Source organism: Eubalaena glacialis, chromosome 2, assembly GCF_028564815.1.
Source record: "Eubalaena glacialis isolate mEubGla1 chromosome 2, mEubGla1.1.hap2.+ XY, whole genome shotgun sequence".
Taxonomy (NCBI): Eukaryota; Metazoa; Chordata; class Mammalia; order Artiodactyla; family Balaenidae; genus Eubalaena; species Eubalaena glacialis.
Window position 1 is genome coordinate 21,216,028 of NC_083717.1, and position 23,715 is coordinate 21,239,742.

General features: G+C 43.9%; 1 protein-coding gene across 4 annotated transcripts in view; it reads right to left on the bottom strand.

The window, feature by feature from the left end:
- Window positions 1–23,715, bottom strand: part of CELF2 (CUGBP Elav-like family member 2) — a 518,375-nt gene that overhangs the window by 54,057 nt on the left and 440,603 nt on the right. For all 4 annotated transcript variants that reach the window (XM_061181641.1, XM_061181639.1, XM_061181642.1 and 1 more), the window contains 3 exons: window positions 16,457–16,591; window positions 7,918–7,997; window positions 3,690–3,848 (listed from right to left, as the gene is read on the bottom strand). In XM_061181641.1, the coding sequence (XP_061037624.1) occupies window positions 3,690–3,848; window positions 7,918–7,997; window positions 16,457–16,591 (374 nt within the window). The remainder of the gene's footprint in view (window positions 1–3,689; window positions 3,849–7,917; window positions 7,998–16,456; window positions 16,592–23,715) is intronic.

Consider the following 23,715-nt stretch of genomic DNA (forward strand, 5'->3'; position numbering starts at 1 on the left):
TCTTCGTTGGCAGAGAGCAACATACTACTTGTCAAAACTCAGAAGTATCTGGTGTTACGTATGTTGATGCTATGCATTATAAATATATCAGCATCTTTTAAAATAGAAATGAAGACAGCTGTGAAAAGGTCTCTGTATTTTGTCCCTAGAGCTTCCAAAAATACATTTAATCCCCCACATAGAAACGGTGGGTACCACAAGGTAAAGGCATGTGGTTACTGTTCGAAAGAGCTCCTTTATTCGTCCACATCAATTGAATTATAGGTTAATTTAGGCGCTATACTAAGTGTTTGACTAGGCTTATTGATACTCTCCTTTTGGTTGATCAATACAGCCGCAGTTTGTATCTGGGGGCAAGTGTGGAGTTATCTCCTATACTCAAAAGTCCATGGATGCTAAAAGCATAGATTCACCAAATTTATTATTAAAAAACTGCTATGGTACTATGAGCTTAGGAGGAACCAGATGAATTCACTATTTAAAAAATAAGCTCTCAGAATTCGTTTGGAGTGCTGCAAAACCTAACGGAGAGCACTGCCACTCCTCCAGGTAATGGTAGGTCTCCTCAGCTTACGAAGAAGGAAACTCTACAACTGGATATGACTCAGAAATGGGCATCTAGCAATTGACTTAAAAGCACCAGGTAGAGTGGAATATCGGTGGCTGATTCAACTTAAGTCTTAGTTACAATGATTAATGTAATCCCTATGGGGATTAACATGAACAGCTGTGGACCTTCCCTGGTGGCACAATGGTTAAGAATCCGCCTGCCAATGCAGGGGGCACAGGTTTGATCCCTGGTCCAGGAAGATCCCACATGCTGCGGAGCAACTAAGCCCGTGGCCACAACTACTGAGCCCGCGTGCCACAACTGCTGAAGCCCATGTGCTGCAACTACTGAAACCCGCGTGCCTAGAGCCTGTGCTCCACAAGAGAAGCCACCACAAATGAGAAGCCCGCGCACTGCAACGAAGAGTAGCCCCCGCTCGCTGCAACTAGAGAAAACCCGCACGCAGCAACGAGGACCCAATGCAACCAAAAAATAAATAAAATTAAAAAAAAAAGACAAAAACAAACATCAACAGTTCCCAGACATATGTCTGCAACTTTCATTCATCCTTCTCGACTCAGGGTAGTATACGACCTAGATATTACCCACAGACACACACACATACACACAGACACACAGAATGAGGAAGAGGAAGCAGCTTGGAATTATCCGTTCCGACAGAGAGAAATCCCTTATCTTGGTTTGATTTCTTGGGTTTCTCATTCTCTTGTGGTTGCAAGCCCTTACTCTCTCCTATATTAGATATTTAAAAAAATTAAAGTTTAGTCAAGTTAAATTAGCTTTGAAGACACTTTGAGGAATTAATTAATCCCTACTGATTAGTAAGTGGCAATACCTGGAGTGTCATTAAACTACTTCCGTGTCAGTTCTTCCCACTGACAACCACTCTTTGGTGAGCCACATTCAGAATCTACCCTCAACACAGAGGCAGGGGATGCCTTAAAGGCCAAGGGTCTTTTCAGAGAAATGGGCTTCCGATCGAAAGGGGTAGAGCAAACTTGGCAGAGAAAGAATGGAAGCCCTCGGTAAGGGAAAACATAGTTCAGAGCGTGTAAGAACATGTCTTTATAAATGAGGTGGGGATGAATTCTCTTTCAGGATTCAGAAATAATTTTCAGATGTGATCAAAGAAACATGTGCCAGAGATTTCTGTGCGCCTTGGGGCATGGGAGATGGTCCAGAAGACCAGGGTTAGGCACATGTGTCTTGGTTTTCAGACGTGGTGGAGCAGGAAGCTGGATTCTTAGAAACTACGAAAAGGTGAGCTTGACATCGATCTCCGATAGAAATTCTTGCACTTAAACCGATGATCTGTGAACAACTGAAAAACACACGTTTGTGAAAAACAAATGATTGTTCAGCTAGACTCATTTTTTTTTCTCATAAAGTTTCTAGACCGATAGACCAAGAAAAAGATATGGCAGAGCACATACAGATTTCAGCAAGACATGTGATGAAATCTCTCATCTCTTATCTCTTTGTGGATAAGATGGAGAAATGGCTAGAAGGTGACAGCAAACTTGGTCACTGCTTTTATTAATAACTCAGGGGAAGACAGGAGAGGCACGCTTCTCCAGCAAGACATCCAGACATGTCTTGAGTAGCAATTACATGGCAGACACCAATAGGCACTGGGGTGGAGTGGATAAAAGAGGAATGTGAGTCACATCTGTCCTTGGAGAAGCAGCCCCGCCGGATGGAGGGAACCCATGGAGGGCTGAAACCCTCCTTGACTACCAGTGCCATGACCTTGGGGAAAGTTACATAACCTCTTTTTTTTTTTAAATTTTTATTGGAGTATAGCTGATTTACAATTTGTGTTGGTTTCAGGTGTACGGCAAAGTGATTCAGTTATACATATACATATATCCACTCTTTTTTAGATATTTTCCCCATATAGGCCATTACAGAGTATCGAGTAGAGTTCCATGTGCTATACAGTAGGTCCTTATTAGTTATCTGTTTTATATATAGTAGTGTGTATATGTCAATCCCAATCTCCCAGTTTATCCCCCCCCCCCACCCCTTTCTCCCTTAAGCCTTTCCCTTTCCTCACTTGTAGAAGCACGGTGATCTTACCTTTCAAGATCACAGGAAGGACTGTTTTACAGAACAGTATTGGTTCTGCTACAAAGTACGGAATGGGTCATACAATCCTGAGAGGGACAGTTCAAATGTCAGGACAGAATTAGGACGGACGGACGGACGGACGGACACACACACACACACACACACACACACACACACAGGCTAGAATAAAAGGTCCAAAGGCACACTATGAAATTATATTAAATGTGTAGTCCAGCATTTAGGTTCCAAAGCAGAAAAGTCGGGTAGAGTAGCATGCTTTAGCAGTAGTTCAAGTAAAAATAAATAAAACCTTAGAGGAGTACGAGCTGCCTTCCATTGCTCTCAAGCTACATTAAGATATTTTAAAGTCCACAATAGGGGTCACTGCTCATGCTGTTTGGATCTTCCTGGGAGGAACTATCTTACATTCTGATTATGGCATTTTAATAAAGACACTGGCAAAGTAAAACAGGCAGCACAACAGAAAAAAACAAGGAGGTGAAAGTTTAGAAACAATGAAATGTAAGGGATGGTTAAAGAATTGGGTCTATTTGGCCTGAAACAGGATCTGAGTTTTGGGTTTCAAATAGATAAAGAAACATTTGAATTTAGTTGACATCGCTCCACTGGGAGGACCCAGTGAAGGAAAGTTCCATCTGAGGTCCCGATGTGGAACAGACCGACCGGGGAGGTGGTGAGAGTGCCAACCACGGCTGCCTCAGCGCCGTTAAATCATCATCTATCACGCATGCCGCACCCCTGCCAATGCTGGAGTTTGTGCTGAAACACAGGTTAGACACTCAGCCCTGTGGGACCCTGCTCAGCCTCCACGCGGCTAGCATGAAGAGTCCTGTTCCTATGCTAATCAGCTTCACCTGGAAAAATATTCTTCATCGACGCTGACTTCAGGAATTTCCTGGCGTTCGTAATGTCCTGAAGATGAGCTTTGGGTGCACTTCGGGGCCAAGGAGCCTGTAAGAGCTCCAATGGGTGTGCGCCTCTCTCCTGGGGACCACATGCCCCCCCTCAAGCCCCCCCGAGAACTTACCGCCAGGTACTGCGGGGTGAGGCCACCCAGACCCGTCAGGTTCCCCCAGGTGGCAGTGTTGAGCTGCTGCATCTGCTGCGCCAGCTGCTGCTGGAGACGCCTTTGCTCCTTGTCCTTCTGAGTATCGGCGAACTTCACCACAATCGGTGAAGAGCAGCCCTGTGGTCAGACACAGCGGAAAGTGGAGAGGGGGTTACAGGCTGGTCCACTCCGCTCAGGACACTCAGTCAGCTCGGGGCCTAGCTTTCTGAACTATTTTGGAGCACGGGGGATGGTCTGGCCTCGTTTTTAAATGGTTTGATGGTCCTTCTTCTTCTCTGAATAGTACCACCAAGAGAAAATTCCAGATCCTGTCACTGGTGTCTTTGGGGCTCTGGTGGTCGATGAAGCCATTTGTGCTCGTGCTCTGATTATTACACTGCCTCACCTTCTCTCTTCATGGGTCTTCCTTCGACCATCCCAGGACCTCCTCAGAGACAAGAGACCTGATCATTGTTCTTTAATTAAGCTTCACGGTTCGCTTGTCTGAAAGATGGACTTGTCCTGGTGTGTCTGCCTGTTTCCACGTGTGAGCAGGGGACAAAGGAGGGGAACGAAATGCTGTAATGGGAATGAAAATGCCTGTCGTTCATGTCTTTTTTTTCCACTTTTTCCAATGTTCAGTTAAGCATTTTTGAACTTTGGAACTGTAGGAATCATACAGACCCAGTAATATAATCGGGAGAAGTGGGTTTCATTTTAGGAACATGGATGAAGGAAGGAGATTTTCAGGGGACACAGGCATGGACCAATGTCACTGTCCCCATGTTTTCAGAAGGGGTTCTCCTCCTTCTGTATCACATCTACTCTAGCTGTAATCCCAGGAGCTACCACAAATCAAAAAGAAAATATCAGGAGCATTCTAGACCAAGGAGATACATCTCAAATGGCAGGAGGAGATGTCTACTTAGCTTCTTTTCCTAATCAATCTCGCTGTTCTAGGAGCTTCTGTGTTCATTTCCTTTAAAAGGCAGGAGCAGAGGTAGTGAGTGAGAAAATGGCCAAGGGTTATATAACAGGACCAGTTCAGGTCTGATACGGAGAAAATCATTAGAGAAAGTAAGGGCCTGACACCTCAGGCAGGAGGACTTCCTTCCGAAAGCACCTTTTCAACATTCGCCACTTGGCAAATACTCAGCAGAAACCAACTCTCTTCCCTCTCTGTTTAGCTTGCTAAACATTCCATCACAATTAAAGCTGTGAAATTTTGCTGAGATAAAAAGAAGTTAATTCTACCCAAGTGATTAAAAAAAATCCCACTTTTTATTGAAACTCAGCATGATAACAGACCTCTCTCTTCTCCTCCCAGAAATTTAATATTCCTATTTAAATGAGCTTTTCCCTTCCCTGTGGGTTATTTTTCTTTCTCCTAGAAAACAAAGTTGCATTTTTTTCTTATCACGTTGGGTAGCTACTGGGGATGGAACGATGCATACGTGAAGCTATCATGCCTGCTGTTACCCCGCAACATGTGAGAAAAGTGAGGTGACTGGTGTTGAACCTCCAGCGGACTGGTCTTCAGCTCTGGGAGTCACAGTCACGGCACAGATGTTAAGAGTCAGTAAATTGCATAAAAGCAATATTTCCACCATTTAAAAAATCTATACTTCATTGTTCTTCATCTGCTCCGTATTTCAGCGCTTTCATCACTTTAAAGACAGCAAAACCACTCTGAAGATGGAAATTACAGAGAGCAAGGGTTTTGCGTGGAAAGGGTTGTTATTGTATCAAATTTATCCCATAACAAATTATAGCATCTCCTCCTAACAGTTCATTTACGGTTGGCTTTTTTCTTCCTTAGATACCAAAAAATGATATAAAAGCAGAAAATCAGGCCAATGATTATAGTTCCAAAATGAGTTGTATAAACCATGAAAGGGGAAAACAGGGTGGGGAGAGATTGGAGGAAAGCGGGAAAATCAAGGTACCCTATAAAGATGAATGATTTTTAAAATAACATGTTCTTTTAAACTTTAACAGTGACATCATTTTGAATTCACATCTCTTAGATCATACATCTTGGTGGAAGATGTAAGCCAGAGTCCTGAAAATAATGTAATTAATTCAAAAAAAGAAAACAAACTGCAGTGGTACAAGTATAATGAGACTGCATAATATATAATCTTCTGTTTAAATGTCAATATTTTTGAATTAAACAAGAAATTTAAGTGTCTGAGGGCTCCTCTGATTAAGCATGGATGTCCAGATTTAAAAACAAGTGCATCAAATCTGTTTTCTGATAATAGCAGTAGTAACAAAGGATCAAGGATTTCTGAAGAATAAATAAGCCCCATTCTCTACAGCAAATTCTTTTCACTCTGAGAGCCTGTTATTTTCTCGGTTCGGGTTCATACCCAGTTCTGCTGTATTTTCTCGTGCTCTCCTTCCGTAGGGACCCAGGAGAGCACAGACCTCCCACTCGGGCGGGGGGCCCTGGGTGAAGGAACTGGGGTGGCAATGTTTCCAACAGAGCTGAAAGAATTGAGGTTACAAAATCATCTAAGGTGAGACCAATTTAGGTACAAATCACTCAATTACAGGAAATAAAAATCTTTAAGAATGAAACACATATATATATGGAAGATAATAAATACAGGTCAAGACTTCCTTTTTCTTAACAGTACTTTCATTTCATCTCCAGACTGATATGTAGCTGGAAACCAGGCTGATCCCCGATTATGGAGCCCCCCAAGGCAAGGGAAAGGGTAGGCGGAGGGGACAAAAACATGATCACGTGTGTAACTGCGTGTTGTTCAAGATTGGATTCCTAGACATTTCAAATCCTGCTAATTCTCTCTTATTGTGGCCGATTTTCACCTGAGCTTGCCTTCACGTAGGGGGGTGTGAGTGTCTTAAAAATGCATTGCACTGAAAGGAAAACACAGTGATTATATAAGATATGTTAGGAATATTAAAGTCAAAAGGAAGTTCGAAAAAGACAATAGGCTTTGCAATGCTGATATCAAAACTCAGAAAAGTACAGTAAACACTTAATGACAATGCCATGCACACTCTTTACCCCCCGCTTCCACCCACCCTTTGGCTCCCTAGAAAAAGGTTGCCCACAAAACAAGACCCATAAAGATCACTAAGCTCCCGGCATGCTTCGGGAGATGCAGCATTGCAAAAAACAAACAAATGAACAAAAAAAAAATTAAAACCCCCCAAAAGTGGAGGCAAAAAAGAAGCTCAGACGATCAATAAAGAACTTTTTGGCACATTAAATAAAACTGAAAACAATTTTTTTTTCAAAAGATGAAAAACGTAACTTCAGGTAACACTACAAAGCCACCTCCAGAAAAGATCACCCATACACAAAGATACAGTTTACATAATACAGCAGAACATGCACTCCCAAAGGATTCTATCAGACAATACAGAATAAGTAACAGCATATCACTCTTGGAATGTTGTTGTGCAAAATTCTGAAAGGCCATGACCCGAATCACAGACTCAAAGTACAGAGCCATTGTCTACATTTGTGGACCCACGCCAGCCTATTTCTCTTCCCCGAAAGCCACTATCTCTCATTAGGAGATCACATTTGAGCCTTTGAATTTCTTGGTTATTGTTCATTTTTTAGTAAGGGGGAAAATCTAATTTTTCGGGGGACTCTCATACATGAACATTTGCACTGGTTCAATGAGGTGGGAGAAGTCTTAACTTTCTCCAACATTCTTGACGCAAAAACAATTCTGTTTGTCTCGATTAAAGATAACTTGACCCCGCATTAAGAAGAAAATAAAAAAGAAATGAAAGAACCCTGTGATTTAGCACAGGGCCAGCTGCAATTTGGAAAGGGGTCTGTTAATGTTCTACCCATCCCACCCCTGGGGCTGGGGAACGTACTTGATCCTTGAGGTATAGGAGGATGCTCGGTTTAAATTGCATCATGAACTTTACACGGCAGGACCTGGGCCACTGCAATAAAAGGCTCAAAAAGGAATGTAGAGCAAGTGGAAGGTTTTACTAAGTGCATTTCCAGTCATCAGGGGAGAAATTCAGAGGGAGAGAGAGAGAAGGAGAAGGAGAGAGATTAAGGAAGAAGAAATATGAATGAATGAAGAGAGAGAGATGGTGAAAGTTTACATCTGTGATTGTCATGTGAACAATCCACACAGGAGAGAATTGCTTTCCATTCCCCACCATTTGCACAAAGAAAACAAAGAAAGGGCAGATGATACAGTACCTCCATGGTCTGAGACTGATGCATGGCTTTGATTGCATTCTGTGCCATTGCCCTTGTAGAAAATGTGACAAACGCACAGCCTGTGGGAAACAAGGGGACAGGGAGCAGGAAAGACAAAAAACAACAAGACAAAAGGTTTGGACGCTTGTTAAACCAACACAGTCTACGAGAACTGCCACAGGACGACACTGTTCTCAGTAGTACATGAAATCAACAACTTCTCTCTGTGGTTTTTACCTCGTGTTGCTTTTTAACTTACAGTGCTGACTTGCTAATCTGACCACAGCAGGAAGATTTACTGATGGATTAGTTTATTTATTTTTTAAATGGAGTCCAGGGGAAGGAGGCTGGGTACTTCCTTTTTTTAAGCCATGGTGGGGGGGGGGGGTTGAAATGAGCAAGACCTAGTTTGCATTTTCTAAAATAAAAAGTTGTGATTTTACATTTTCTCCTTGTCTGACTGTCTTGACTTAGGGCATCTAACCCATTCCGGCTCTCTGTATTTCAAACATGAGGCTTGATTTTTAAGCAGCAAATAGTAAAATCCTCACACCCAGGGCAAATTAGCAACTAGATTCCAACAGCTGTAAATGTCAGCAAATAAATATACCTCATCTCTTCTGGGTAGTTAAAAAAATAGATGTATGTATAAATATACACTCATGCTATTCAAATGCAAACAAATATACCCAAATCCTGTACAAACTACTTGGTAACTGTTAATGATGAACAAAAACAAATGCTCTGTTAACTCTGGGAATATTCAACCCTGTATATGAAGTAAAATTTAAACATTTGCATTGGATTTCTTATTTGTATCAAACCTTCAAGACTTTAAGCTGTGACTTGTGGATTCTTATCAGAGATTCCACCTCAAGTGTAACATACACAAGACAATGTATATTTCTCTGAATGTCTCCCCTGAGACCCACAGAACTCTCCATGGCTATTTTTTTCCCCAGCTGTAAAATAACTAGAATCTACAGTGCTTGTTCCTGCTTCGCGCAGCAGTGCTGGCTACCATGCAGGTCACTGTTCCAGCTACATGGCTCACTGCCCTTTCCACTAATAAAAGCACTGCCTTCTGAAATTTACATTTTATTCATCATGCACCCTTGGGCTTCTCAGAGAAAAAGACTGTGAAATTAATGCAGATTCAGGCTGATTTTATAATAATACCACGGCACACTAAAAGCTTAGCTAAAGCAACGCTATTTCACTTATGATCTCTGATGACTTTAAAAGTGCATTGATTTTCAGCTTCTTTAGCCTTGCACAGTTTGAACTTAGGTATCAGAGAATAATTTAGTGTTCCACTCAATTGCCTGAAAACATTATTATTATTACTACTTAAAAGATTTCCAAATGAAGCAGATCTAAACACTGAGGGGCTGAAGCTTGTCATCTCAGAGCGAGTGCACAAAAGTGGAATTCTGGCACCAATCACGTGAGATGGTTGCCTCTGTGGCCCGGAAGCCAAACAGAACATTCTACATCCAAACAACCAGTGGATGGCTTGGTGTATGGGAGTCACTGTGGGAGCCATTAAATACATTTTCTTTGTTTGCTCTGCATGGGTACCTGGTGAGATTATCAAGTCAATACTGTATTAGCACCTTTCAGTCAAACAGCAGTAAGAGAAAGCAACGCCTGCCCACTACCCCCAAAGCACACCAACAACCAGTCATGAAAATAAGTCAATGCATTTTTTTTTTGCATCATGCTGTAATTTTTAATACACAAAAACTCTCTGTACATGGGAGGTTCATCTCATTCACCTCCGCTAAGTTGTCCTCACTGAAGCCCGACGTCTAGCTCACTAAGAATGCCAAGCTATTTCCTATGGTTTTTCTGATGTTACAGCAGCTGGTGAAGCTGACTGTTTCAACATGCTGCCTGTACCTACAGTGGCTGTGGCTTTTGTCATCAATAGAAGCAGCTGGGCAGCCTTCTCTAAGGCATCTAGATGATGTGTGTGAGACTGTGTGAGACCTACAACAGGACCTCTGCTGGCTCCATGCTGAAATAGACCCAGCTCTAAAATGACAGAGTCCCAAATTTACCATCTGTTTCAAAGTAGTATCTCATGAAGATTGTGATGATCACTGGTACTATTAACAGAGGAAATAACGCTAAGAGATTTTTCTTTTTCATTTCTTTATTTTAAAAATTAAAAAAAAAAAAATTTGGTGCTGCGTGGCTTGCGGGATCTTAGTTCCCAGACCAGGGATCAAACCTGTGCCCTTGGCAGTGAAAGTGCAGAATCCTAACCACTGGACCGCCGGGGAAGTCCCTTCATTTCCTGTCTGGAGGCTCTAGTAGAGGCACAAGCAAATCATCTAATGGAGGCATATTTGAGGCCATAGGAAGCCCAGACTAACTCTACTTTTAAGAGTCAAGAAGCCTGTTTCATTCACTTTGCTTCCTCTTATTATCTGGGAGCATGTGCCAAACCAACAGCTTCTAAACGGAGGTTAAGAATGCATAAAAAAATGTAAAATGTCAACAAAAATCAATAAGGCAGAGCTTATGCATTTACCACAATTTCAGAGCAGGCAGAGCTTTTGTAAGTAACTTCGGGAGAAAGATCGAGCAATTAACAGGTCTCAAAAGAAAAGTCTTAGCAAGAGAACAATGAAATGATCTCTCTATAAACTCGAACCATTGCCCCTTCCTCTACGAAACCTGCAATTAAAAGGTTGACTGATGCTTTTAATTATACAATCCTCATCCCATCCAAAAAATGATCTGACAAATCTGATGACTCCTTTAACTTTTTTATTCTACCGGCAGTGGTGCAGTAAGAGAGAACTTGCCTCCTAGGGGCTCTGTCAAGTTCCCTACTGGGTGCTGTGTTCAGTTACTTAAGGGAGAAAATTACTGTCATTTATAAAGTGGGAGCACATGCTGAAAGATTCACTCGCTCTGCCGCTCTGGATGAAGCCAAGCAACTTCAGAACCAAATGTTCCATGGGTTGGTAGCCAGTTAACCTTTGTAACATCTCTAAAACAGGAGGTCCTGGCTATATTTTCATTTTCTTTTCAGCACCACTGAAAACACTGGCTTTGGGGTGGGCCCTCAAATCTGCGCTTTTCACTAACGTAGGCTCACACAAGCTCCTACAGTCAAAATGGGCTGCTGGCTTCTTCTACAAACCAACCAGATGACTTCCCGCCGGACAGAAATGACTTAGGTCAGTTGTCCTCTTCTCTCTCTAAAGATGAGCTTCTGGGTACAGCAGAGTCTACAGGGTCTTGACAGACAACTGCTCCGATCTTACAGGGTTAGCCCTCAACTGTTCTAGACTGTTGCACATGCTGGTGACCGACCAAAATGCTGGAGAACTTAGATTGGGAGAAAAAAAATATAGGTACCAAGACAATAAAGCTATTTTTTTGGGGTGGGGTAAGATAGCCCATATATTACTGTCTCAAAGCTTCCAAATACATAACAGGCAAAAAAAAAAAAAAAAAAAAGGTAAAAATTCCCTCTGTAAATGTGTCCAACCTGTAATTTAGCTTGCCACTATTTATTGTCTCCACTTTCAGAGTGTCAGAGATTGCTCATAGAAATGAAAGGAGCTGAATTCCTTCTATTTCGGTGAGGTTGTCTTCTTGCTGCTAAAATAGATAAATGATTGACTGGGGAAAGGTTTCTCAAAGTCATTTCCTCCTACAGACAGGATCTAAGGAAAGCACAGAGCCCTGTCACAGAGCAGATTTTGGAACCCAGCTATTACACTTGTCATTTCAGTTGAAAGGATATCTTAACTCAGGTGTTCTACCTTTTCTCTAGGCTACATGAGAATTTTGAGAGAACTAGATGAATTCTTGCTCTGCATCAAAAAGAAGGGGAGAGAGGGAGAGAGAGAGAGAGAGAGAGAAAGTAAAGAAAAAAGTAGAGGCACTTTTAAAAGCACATACAATGATGCCAGGGTCTCTTGCTTTTCTGCTTCTTCTTTGAAAGAGGAGCAACAGCTGCTATATTTCAACTGAAGGAAGAAGCATAATTTAAAATAACTTGTGTGGCTGAGAAGATTTCAGCCCATGGAAAACTTGTTTATAAATTCCTCTTCAGCTGTAGAAAGATCTTAATGCAGCCAATTTTCCCTCTCAGTATCTTTTGAGCAATGGCAGGGTTTAAACATATGCTATGAGTATAACATTGGAGCATCAAAAATAATACTCTAATGTGCAATCCCCAACGCTGGGTTAGTTTATTTAAAATTGGCATGGAGAGATCTTTCATTCATGGCACCTGAGGCTGAGTGCAGACTAGGACTTAAGAGTTGGCAAAAATCTCATCCTTGAGATGAGGTTGGACGACTGTACCCAGAGGAGCATGACAAGATGCATTTAATAACCCAGGGGGCATGTGATAAAGGTTTCCACATATCTGAACATTTGGGTACCACGTGGGCAAGACTAAAATGTCACGATCAAAACTGAGTCCTCTCCATGTACGTTTTAAAAGTCAAAAGCCCTCTCCCAATATCCCGATCAGATATAACGAAAACAAATGAGGATTTAATGGCTAAATCCAGTATGTGGTCGCTAACATCCCTGAAGATACCGCCAATTCATTTGTCAAAAGGTTTTGGCAGGAGAATGCTGGAACACCATAAACACAGCTGGAATATTCTTAAACCAGCAGAAAGTTACCTTAAACGGCAGTGAAGATTTGACTGCAGTTTATGGGAAAGAAAAATGAAATCAACCCCTTCATTGTCTCTGAGTTACAGATGTTCAGTTCCTATGGTGCAGCAAACCTGGCAGATTGTACCCAAATAATCCAATCTGACTGTGGGACTGTGGGTAAGTGAGAACATGTGTATTTTAGGAAATCAACATGCTAAGGTGACACTGTCCAGTAAATATGTTGGCTCAGAAGCCTCAAGCTTTGATTCTGAGAGCAAACATCTCATTTCACTTGTCATGTGTGGGCTTGTGCTACCCTGCTTGCTTTCTCAATGAAGGCTCACACAGCGGGCCTGAGAGGTGGATCTGCCACTGCAAAAGGATCTGAGTATCATGAGGGGCTTGAAAGCATCTCAAACCAGGTTTTCCAAATCAGAAAAAAACGGCAGAATGGGTTACTGCCCCCAAAGGGGAAAAAATGCACGTTTAGATGTGGGCATACAGCGTAAAGCGAGGCAGAGTCCTAATGTTTGTTGAGTGGTTTCAACAGGCTTGGCAGGTGCTGTCCATGTATAGGCATGACAATTTCCCAGCGGGATGGGGCAGAGAGGTCCCATCTTAAAACATGGCACAGATCTGGGTGCTGGTGAATAACTATGGGACTTTTAAACTAGTCTTTCTTGCCAACGTGTACATCATGATATTTTTTTTTTTTTAAAAGACAGTGATTCTAACTGAAAGTACAGCAGGGCTAAATAGGTACAAAGATGTGGGTGCTGGCAGCCCACTACTCTGATTTGGGGCAGGGGTACTGAATCAACAGTCTGGAGGAACCTCAGCTTAACACCTGCCAGGTAGGAATGTCAACTACTGATGTGGCAGAGAATGAACTACACGAGACGCCTGTTGGGGACCCAGGGCTACTAACTGCCTCCTCTGTCTTCCTTCTTGTAGCTGAACTGGGCAAAAGCAAAAACAAGAAAAGTGAACCACTCAAGGGCACCTCTCCCTCATCATAATCAAATGGTTCGATTTAAATCCTTTCCTACTGACTAATTTATACCCTGGTTTAGTATTACAAGGTATTTTTCAGAGCAGCCAAGCTTTCATTTCACTTCATTTTTATTTATTTTGTAAACAGCTGAGCCAGCAACAGGCATGGAGACCAGAAATGCTGAGCGCCCCTCATCTGCAGCGCTGCACTTATTAATATTTGATTGAAAACTGCAATTCTTTAATGAAAGCAAATGAGTAGCATGAAAGAGAACTGTTCTTTCAACAAATCACTGATTTAGGAGCAGTCCCCAGTACCCAGGAGTCCCTGGGTCCTGCTAATTGAAAAATGCAACACTGTCTTTATATTTCAGAACAAATGAGAATAAATGAGTATTTTCTTTTTTGCCACAGGTAATTCTCATCAGTTTGCCAGAAAATCAGAAATTATTTTTCTGTTAAAAAAAAAAGGGGGGGGCAGGGAGGAGGATTCTACTCTTTACATTGAACCAGCAGTTGCATAAAATATTGATGAAAGTGCTCCCATCACTTGTTTCAGAAATAGGCTGCTTCTGGTATCAAGTGCTGGTTCATCAACCAAATGGCAGATGGAATTGGTCAGGTTCTCCCATCAAGTACAGTGTCTTGACACCCTTTCCTATGAAAGTTTTGACCATTTAAAAAATCTCATCTGCAAAAATAGCTAACATACGCTCAAGGATCTCTAGGCACCAATGTTCTTCATCACTGTCCCCACTGGACAGATGGAGAAATTGAGGCAGAGAATCAGTTTGTAAATCAGCAGAGGGAAAACAGAAGTCCAGCATTCCTACTTCATAGTCAAGGCCTCTATGAAACACTATGGATGGCCTGCTTCTACAAAAAACCTACCATGGCAGTAGCTAATCACGCCCTATCAGAGAAGCAGGGCAGATATTCAGACTGCTGCCATTTTTGAGTGTGGTAACTGAGGACAGAGATAGGAAAATGAATGGGCCACGCCCATGATTCATGTCAGGAGAAGTTCTGGGACTGGGCCCCAGGGTCACTGACCTCCAAGGCACTATACATTTCACTGTGCCTATCGGCTCTTTCTCCATGCTGTACACCTTGGCGAATGCAAAAGTGCAATGATAACACGGAAGTGTGACTGAGAATAGTCACAGGGAGAGAATAGTGGTTCTTATTACTAAATTGGCAGCAGAAAAGGGATCGCAAAAATATTCTTTTGTCTTTCTTGCCTATTTAATTCTTCCTCAGCCCCGCTGCTTTTTCCCGTGGTATTTGCTCTCCTGGTCTGTCTACCTATCTACCTCTCCTGGATCAGATGTGATGATAAGCTCTCCTGGTGCGTATCTCCAGGATGGCACAGAGGGACCCAGGATAGAAATCCTGGTATCCTTCTGCCTGCGAGGCTGGATGGGAACCAGAGGCGATGCGGGTGCCCAGGACAAGGAACTATTTTGGGTGACACTGGTAAAGGCACACGTGGTAAGTGACAGATTAGCTTGAGGCACTGGGTCTGCTGTTTAGGGACCCCACTCAACATCATGTCTTGCTCAGCTTTTGGACTCCCATCTTTCAGTGAGTGTTAAGTGTCATTTCCAGGCCTCCTCCTCCTCTTTTTTTTAAAAACCACCCTCAGGAGAAAATATAGGGAATCACAAGCTTGGAGTTATTCCTCCTCCTCCTAGTTTTCCTCGAGATCACCTCCGTTTCAGGGCTTTGGAGGTGGAAGTAGGTGTTAAACTTCTGTTCCCTGCGCCTTCGATTCTAGCAGTTGACATCATGAAGCTTTATGTCTATAAGTCAAAAGAACAAATGTTCTTCCTCCCAGGGCGCTGAGTTTACGTAAGACCAGGGAGATGAATGAAAACTAGTGCCTTGATACTTAAGGCTTAACCTTTTCTTTAAACATGGGGCGCGGGCAGTGCAGTCCCAGAACCAGAGATGGAGAACGTAAAGACATTTCTAATTAGCCCTGTGGAACTTGCCCTGGAAACCCCATTAATTGAATGAAATCCTCTGTGTTGCAAAAAGACAGATTTCTTACGAGAATGGAGAAATGTGTTTTCCATGTGCGTCTTCCCCTGGGCCTCCTGGGCTGACTCAGGAAACTAGTCAGATGGCTGGGAACACGGTGGTAAGCCTTATAAGCGGTTTCAGGAAGGAGGCGTGTGGGTCCGTCAAAGGGGGAGGTAGATGTGGACAGAAGAGAGTCATCTCCAGCTACCTTGTGTGGCTGCTCGCGGAAACACTGGTTTTCATCCGCGCTCGAAGCCCCAGCCTTTGCCTCTATCATGGTGACAAAGAAGAACCTACAATCTTCTCCTGGACGAAGTCACTTCTCTGTCACTTAATGGACCCCTGTGTTTAGGACTCCAGGAGCTTTGCTCTTTGCCATAAAACCCTAACGCCCTGAGACAGGCCTGGTTACTCTGAGTCTGTATCTGCTCTGCACTATGCGGGGACAGGGGCCTTTTTTCTTGGTTTATTTCTCTGTCAAGAGGCCCACATGCTCAACATTCTCCCAGGCACAGGCAGAAAGCCAGAAGACTAAGATGCGAGCAGCAAACATTCTCTCTCGCCCTCCGCATCTCTCCCTCATACCTCCCAAAGCTCCTTCAATCTGAGATTGAAAAGGGATGTGTAACGGCAGGGCAGCCTGTGGGCCTCCCGTCTGACAGTGATACCCTGGGCTAATATGCTGCCACTAGGACCTTCTTGACTTGAGAAATAAAAGGTGATTATTCCAGCTACGGTGGAAAGTTTGGGTTGGATAACTTCGTCCCGCAGGACGTATCTCAGGGTGACCTCTCGCTGCGTGTGGGAGCTACGTCTACCTTGACTGGGACACAGAGCTCCAATCAGCACTTAAGGGCAGAGACTCTGCAGGGAGCACACTCACCTCGACTCAGCCCGTCGGGTCCCCGGAGGATCCGGCATTCTTCTATCTGGCCAAATGGAGAGAACATCACCCGGATATCGTTCTCATTACATTTCTTCGAAACCATTCCTATGAACAATTTTCTGTCTTCCACGGCTAGGAGAGAGAAATAATGAATGAGCCAAGGCCATTTCACCTTCTTCCTCGTAATCAATGCATCATCACCACCTCCGACTGGGTCCCGAGGCTAACTCTTCAGACACTCAGGCCACCTTCCTCCTCCACACGTGCTGTCTCTGCTCTCCCCACCCTTGCTCGGCATCTCAGCTCCTATTCCAACACTGGGAGCTTGTTTACTAATAAAACATCTTCAAAGGACACGAAACACTGTTTTTAAGTCCTTTTCCCCCATTTGGAAACAGGAATATGTTTACTAAAATGTTAAAGTTCTAAGTAACTGCTAAATGCTACTGTCCCATAGAGAAATTTTGGGATACAGATTTTAATTTGTTTTTTTTTTTTGGGGGGGGGGTAGATGTTCTTTTAACTTGAGTGACAGCAAAAGAGAAAGATCGGGAGAGGAAAAATAACAGAAACAGATATAGTGGAAAATTGATAAACAAAACTTTTAACAAAGGATTCAATGGAAGAAAACATTCTCCTTCCCTGATTTCAAATAGCTTTGTCCCCACTGGTCCAGATGAGAACAGGAGACAGGAGAGATGTGAATTTCTCCAGAGAGCTGGTTAAGGGGCCTTCTGTCCGTAGCACTGGCTATGCAGCCCTACCCAGGTCAGCACATGTGGTCTGCACCTTACAACTAAAGCTGAAGGCAACTGTAGTCAAGTGAGTGGGGCTGCGGTTATTTGAGAATCATGTCAGGGTGGCCCCAATCTCGGAGTGAAACCTGTCACCAAAAAAAGAACAAGGAAGGAACAATGCTATTCTGCCCACTTGGAGGTAGGATTCTTGATGAACAGAAATGCATTTTGGGCGTCAGGGCAGCAACGTGCAAATTCTAACCTTGGAAGCTGTCATCGGGTAAAGACTAGGGAAGGTTTACCTCTGATGACCTGGGAGATTTTTTCCCCTAAAACTGACATGCTTGTGCTCAGGATAACTGGCCTACACTCAGCCTCAAAGGCACGATTATTATAGATTTCAAGACAGTGTTTGGAGCCGTTTGTAGGAGAGAGAGCAAAAGATAGTCCTAGAAGCCCTCAGGGAGAAGTCTTGCTTATTTCCCATGTTTCCTTTCAATCCATTTCTTAGAATTAAAGGGAAAAAAAAAAAAAAAAAAAAAAGAAAGAAAGAAAGATAGCCGGCTACACCAGCACTTCAGAAAGTCCTAGCTTACGGGATCATTTTATATCTGTATTATAATCTTGTCATTGCTATTTAATTGGCTTTTATTTTTGTTTCTCTTACTCTTTTTCTGGACAGTAAGTGTCTCATTATCATTTAACTGGCAAGAGTGTATTCTAGACTTGCCAGGGCCAGTTGCTTCGGGTACCTAAGTCAGAATCCCTGGTCTGTGTCTTCCAGGAGCCGGGATGGAAGATCTATAATGGAACAGAGACTCGTTTACTCTGAAGCAGCTCTGTCTAGTAGAACTCGGCGAGAAGGGAAAAGTTTGGTCTGTGACGTCCACCCCAGTAGTGAAAGCCATGTGTGGCCACTTTGCACTTGAAAGGTGACTAGTGTGATCGAGAAAGTGAATTTTTCATGTGATGTAATTTTAACTAATTTAAAATTTAAAAGTTGCATGTGACTACCATATTGGACAAGGATGGCACTGAGGGGCTAAGAGCTCCTAGTTGTAGAATCCCAGGCCGGAAGTAAGAGACTTGAAAGACGTTTTGTCTGACTCTAAAGAGATGCCAAGGCCCAGCAGGGGGAAGGATCTGGCCAAGGATCATCCTACAAGGAGGCGGCCTAACCTGCACCAGGATCTGGTACCTTCCTCAGCCCAGGGTTCTGCTCACTCTCCTGCGTTTCTGGCGAGCCCAGAGGAGGCAGCTGAGGCTGGGAGGGTAGGGCAGTGCTGTGACTGGGAGACCCTGGTCCTCGTTCCAGTGCTGCCATGAAGGTGATGGGTGACCTTGGAGGACGAGCTGACCCCTGTGGACCTCAGTCTTGTCATCCACAGAATGAAGGTTTCAACTTGATTCTTTTTCCTCTTCTCTTTCCTTTCTCTCTCTCTTAAGTGATGGAGAGAAGGCAGCCTGGTTACACGCTTTGGCTGAATGAAGCACTTGAACATGGACTTCAGAATCCCTTTCTACCCAGCCTCTCTCTCCACGCTGGTGGCGGCTCCCAAGACAACGCAGAGAAATGAGGGCTCCAAAGAATACAGGTTGAAAAGCACAATTCCACAATCCTTGTGAACTATGAATCGGGTACCAGAGTTTGAGAAAGGCTTGATGTTAGATGTGGAACTGAAACCGGACTTTAAGAAGCACGGGCAGGGTCTGGACGGACTGGTACGGTGCTGGGGGCATCACATACTAACCGGACCAGGCGCAGAGTCAGGAACGAATAAGGACTGTCTTCGTGGCGGACGGAGGAAGGCAGCCTGATTGAAGCACAATATGTACCGTTTTCTGCTTCATCTGCAGAGAGGGGCTTGATGCAGAAGGAAGGTCACAGGTGGTCCAGGGCCACTGCCTGTGTTGAGCTTCCTCAAGGAGAAAGGGGGTGTCACTGGCTCTGATTCCTCAGCAGAGGCTGTGAGGACCTCACTTGCTTTACGTAGATGAAGATTTTTCAATTTAAGAAGTCCTTCTTTCTCCTGTCAGAGTAAGTGGACTACCAATGATCTACTAGGAACTGGTGAAAGCACAGTAAGTTGAGGGCTGTGTTGGCACCGGGGTCTAAGCATTAGAAGCATCAGATGCCCCAGAAGAGGCGCTTTCTTTCCAACGGGAGCCTTTGACCTCCAGTGCGACGCCGGACTCCTCAGCACGCGAGGACTCCAGTGGCCCTGAGAGCACGTGGCATTCCCTCGAAGCAGAAGGGGAACGGATGGGACTGGCGGAAACGGGGCTGGGGAGGGAGGGAAAACTCGCAGCTGTAGTTCTTGCCCCCCCGCCCTGATCCCTTCCTGCCCTCATCTCTGGGACTCCTACCCCGAGGAAGCTATGGCTGATACCTTGATGAGTAGAAAAAAATTTCTGTTGTATTTCTTCTTATCCTGAAGAATCAGGTTTTCGTTCTTTCAAACAAAAGCAAAGGATAAAGTCCCAGTTGGTCCTTGGTTTCCCTGATAAACCTATAATGACGGTATTTAGCGAAGACAATTTTCAGGGTTTGAGCTTCGTGGTGTGGGATGCTATAGTCAACTAAATGCGCAGCTCCTGAGAAGCTCAAGTATGACTTTTTTCCTAAGATGGATTTACAAAAAATGGAAACCATTTATGAAGAAATCCTGACATCCTAGGCGCAATGAAGGGGTAAACTCAGGCACGGAAATGAAAGATAACTGTCACTTTTTTCAGTAACAAGTATTAGCTAAAAAGAAAAGAAAAGAAAATCTGCACCATCCATATGCTATTGAAAGTGCTAACTTCCTTCCCTGTGTGTGTGTGTTGGCACGTGTGTGCATGTATCAAGGAACCTGGATGTTGGCAACCTTCTGCAAGCCAAAGTAGCTCTGTGGTTTTAACAGTGGGCCCTGTTTGCTTTAATGGCAAAATGGGAATAACTACAAATATCCAGCTTTCCTCTCAGTGAGTTTTCCTGATCTTCCAGTGAAAATTTTTATTCCTAGGATCCCCATTCTAAGGATCGCTAAACAGCTTTGTCAACATTTTAAATAAACTTAATTATCTTGAAATCACTTAACTTTTTCATCAATGCTTGACGAATTTCCTGGTGGGCTTTTCCTAAGTATTCACGGGCAGTTAAGTATCTCACCAGTTTTTTCAATCCACAAGAATGCCAATTGCTTAGATATACCTACCATATTCACAGTATTCTGCTAAGTGCTTTAGGGGAACTAAAATAAATAAATAAATAAAAGATAAGGTGTTTGCCCTCTAAAGAAAAAGTCCGTTTTCCTTTAGGATAACCAATGAATGAATGAGGGGAAATACTTCATATACCACGTGGGCACAGGTGGGGTTGCTGCCATCAAAGCAGTAGCAGAACTGAAAGTGGATTCATACCAGTGACCACTGCCGGCTCCCCTTCCGTGGTATAAATGAGAAGGGGTTAATATTAAATATAAGTGGGGACTCTTTTAAGTTCAGGGACTAGAAACTTCATTTTTTAAAACCCCCCTAATTGTAAGTCTGTGCTAACACACCAGTGTACAATCTGGCAAAGTCACACCTGGATTCGGGGCGGCCTGAATTAATTAACAACTTTTCAATGTGTTAGTGCTAGCATATGGCATTTAATTACGGCCTCCGAATCCACGGGTCTCTCTACTTTGAATTTCAAAATGATTTCTTCATCTTCTAGTACATCAGCAAGTGACTGCATGGGAACACCCCGGATTCCTATCTCTACAGGCCTCGCCCTCCCCAGGATGACAACGTCTGGTCATCCTGACTCTTGTGAGCTCGGAACTTGATGCACAGCCACTGGGGGTTTCAGAGGCCTTGAGGAAAGAGATGGGGGGGGGCTTAAATGGCATTTCTGGATTCGAGGCTCTAAGGACCCTGACAAGCTGTAAGGTTGGAGGTTAAAGCAGGATGGACCTGATACTCTGCCTACAGAGTCAAAAATAATCCTTCAAGTCAGAAGTGTGACCTCACAGTGAACGCTGGCTCCAGCCCCCGAGACCCCAAAAACAGAACCAAAGGCAACCGCCACGACTTCCTTGTCACCCACTGCTGGACCGACTTCAGATCCAGCAACTGCCTTTCACTTTCAATCTCGCACGGCTGGTTGCTTTTTCTGCACAGTGATGGAAGATTAAAAGCTGGAAAACAGGCCCTCCAATGGGAGAGAGAATGATAAAGAGTGACTACCTGTGCGTGAGTGTGGCTGGTCCCTGAAATAATCCACGCCTCCTCCAATGCCCTTCCTGTACCATCCACTCAACTAGGTGTAAGGGAAAAATCACCAAAAGAGGTGGATGCTGTTGAAATCTGGGTGTATACTCAGTGTGTTCTTCTTAAAGTCCCTGACATTGTATTGCCAATCCAGAGGAGGATCCGTTTTTTGGATACCTGGCGCAGTAGAAGCATAAGAAATGGAAGATGCTAGGAGTTTACATAAATGTGCTAGAGGCTGCAGCTGAAATCAGAGCCATTGGAAGGGCAGGTTCTAGGAAGCCGTGGAGATTTCAGAAGCCCGTTCAGTAAAACAGTAAAGTGCAGGGCAGATATAGCAGACTAACATTTCTGGGCTTTGTCAGAATCCCTGCATGGACAAAAGCTTAAAAGAGTGATTGCTTTTCTGGAATGCGTTTGTCCATCACTAATGAATCTGTGATGAGTCTTGCTCAGCAAATACGAAGTTCGGGAAATCTGAACACAATGATAATGAAGAGAGTAACTGTTTCACTGTGATGAGTCCTTTGTGTCATCCATAAATGTCAGCAAACTCAAAAAAAAGTGCAATTAGAGCTCGTTATATTTCTTTCACAGCCACAGGAGCTATTTCGAGCATCTGAGCCAAAGAAATCTTGGTGCTCTCTGAGCTGCAGAAACTATGCTTACCTGTTAAAAATGTCATGTGAAATCAGAAAAGGCTGCAGCTTTCATCCCTGGCTTTGGGAAATGATACCTTTCTCCTGATTCTTCCAATCAGGTCCAAGGACAACCCTGAAGTCTGCTCATGGCTGTGCAAGGTGGGGGTCCGTCTGAGCCTCCGTGAAGAAGAGCTCTTTCAAAGCAGCTTTTGGTCCATTTACACTCTTTGACTTTTTCTTTTTACTGGAAATTCAGAAAATGAAGGTAGATCTGCAAGCAACGGGACAACTGGCCCAGCAAGAAGGTTTGGGGGTTTTCCTTTAGGTGTACAGATCTAGCTTTGGCAGGAAGAGCCCAAGGCTGGAAGGGCTGGCCTCTGCTCTCAGGATGCACCAAAACAGCTACCTCAACTGGCTGGAGCTACGCCACCAATGTAGCAGACTGCATGCACGCTACGTGCCAGGCGTGACGCTAAGCTCTGCGGGTGTTAACTGCATGATGACTCTGTAAGGCGGGCCTTATAGGAAGAGCACGGACTAGGCTTCCGGAGCCCCTCTTACAGCGGGAGAGATGGAGGCTGGGTGAGGTTAGTAAAGAACTTGCTCAAGGTCACAGCCAGTAAGTGCAGGGTCCGGGTCAAGTCCGGGCTCCTCAAAATAGATTTCACCTGCTACCCTGGGGCGCTTCCTGAAAAATGGCATTTTTAGGTATTTGCTCATCTTAGTAAAACAGAGCCCAATCCTGCTTGGTTTTTGAGATCGTGCAACATGGGGTGTGCCCACGGCAGTTTGATTCTATTGCTGTGGTTTTAGATCCAAAGCAAACACTACCCTCAGTGTCCACAGGAGACAGAGGACAGCAAGGGCAGCTGACCATTCTGAGCCCTCCCGGCAGCTACCCTGTGGACAGTCAGGGTTCGCACCTGCACAGGAGAAAATGCAGAAGAAGAAACCCTTTCTCGGTTCAACTCTTTGGGTATTTTAAGTCAGACATTTCCAACTCGGTTCTCTCTTTTGTCACGTTTTTATCACTACGGCCTAAGGTTCAGACGAACCCCCTCCTGCAGACTTTGATCCCATGGCCCGTGTCCTGACACGGTTTGGAGAATTATGGGGCCAAAGGACAGAGAGCACCTCCTGGTGGCTGGACGTGCCAGGATGACCTTCACTGATGGAATTCATCCCGCAAATACTAGATCCATCCCGCCTCTCTCCCAGGAGGAAGAGAACAGATTGTAACATGCACTCCTGGAGCAAATCGGCACGGGGAGATGGCCTTCTGCCTGGGCAGACACACTCGGCGAAGGCCCCTAAAGGCCAGGGAACACTGACCAACATCTTATAGAAGTGCTCGATCATTTACAAAGCACTGTCACAAACATCTTCTATGAGTCTTAAAAATAAGCTCATCTATGAGAGGCAATTAGCATTATTCCCATTTTATGAATGAGGAGATTAAAGTCTGGTCTTTAAGTGATTATTAGATACTGAAACCAGTGACAATGAATGTGAGTTCCAGCAGGTAAGGGACAGTGTCTCTTGTGTCCTTTTCTTCTTCTTTTAAAAATTCACTGCTGCAGTCCCAGCCTCTGGCAACGTGCCTGGCACATAGTAAGTAATCGATGAATAACTGTCAAGT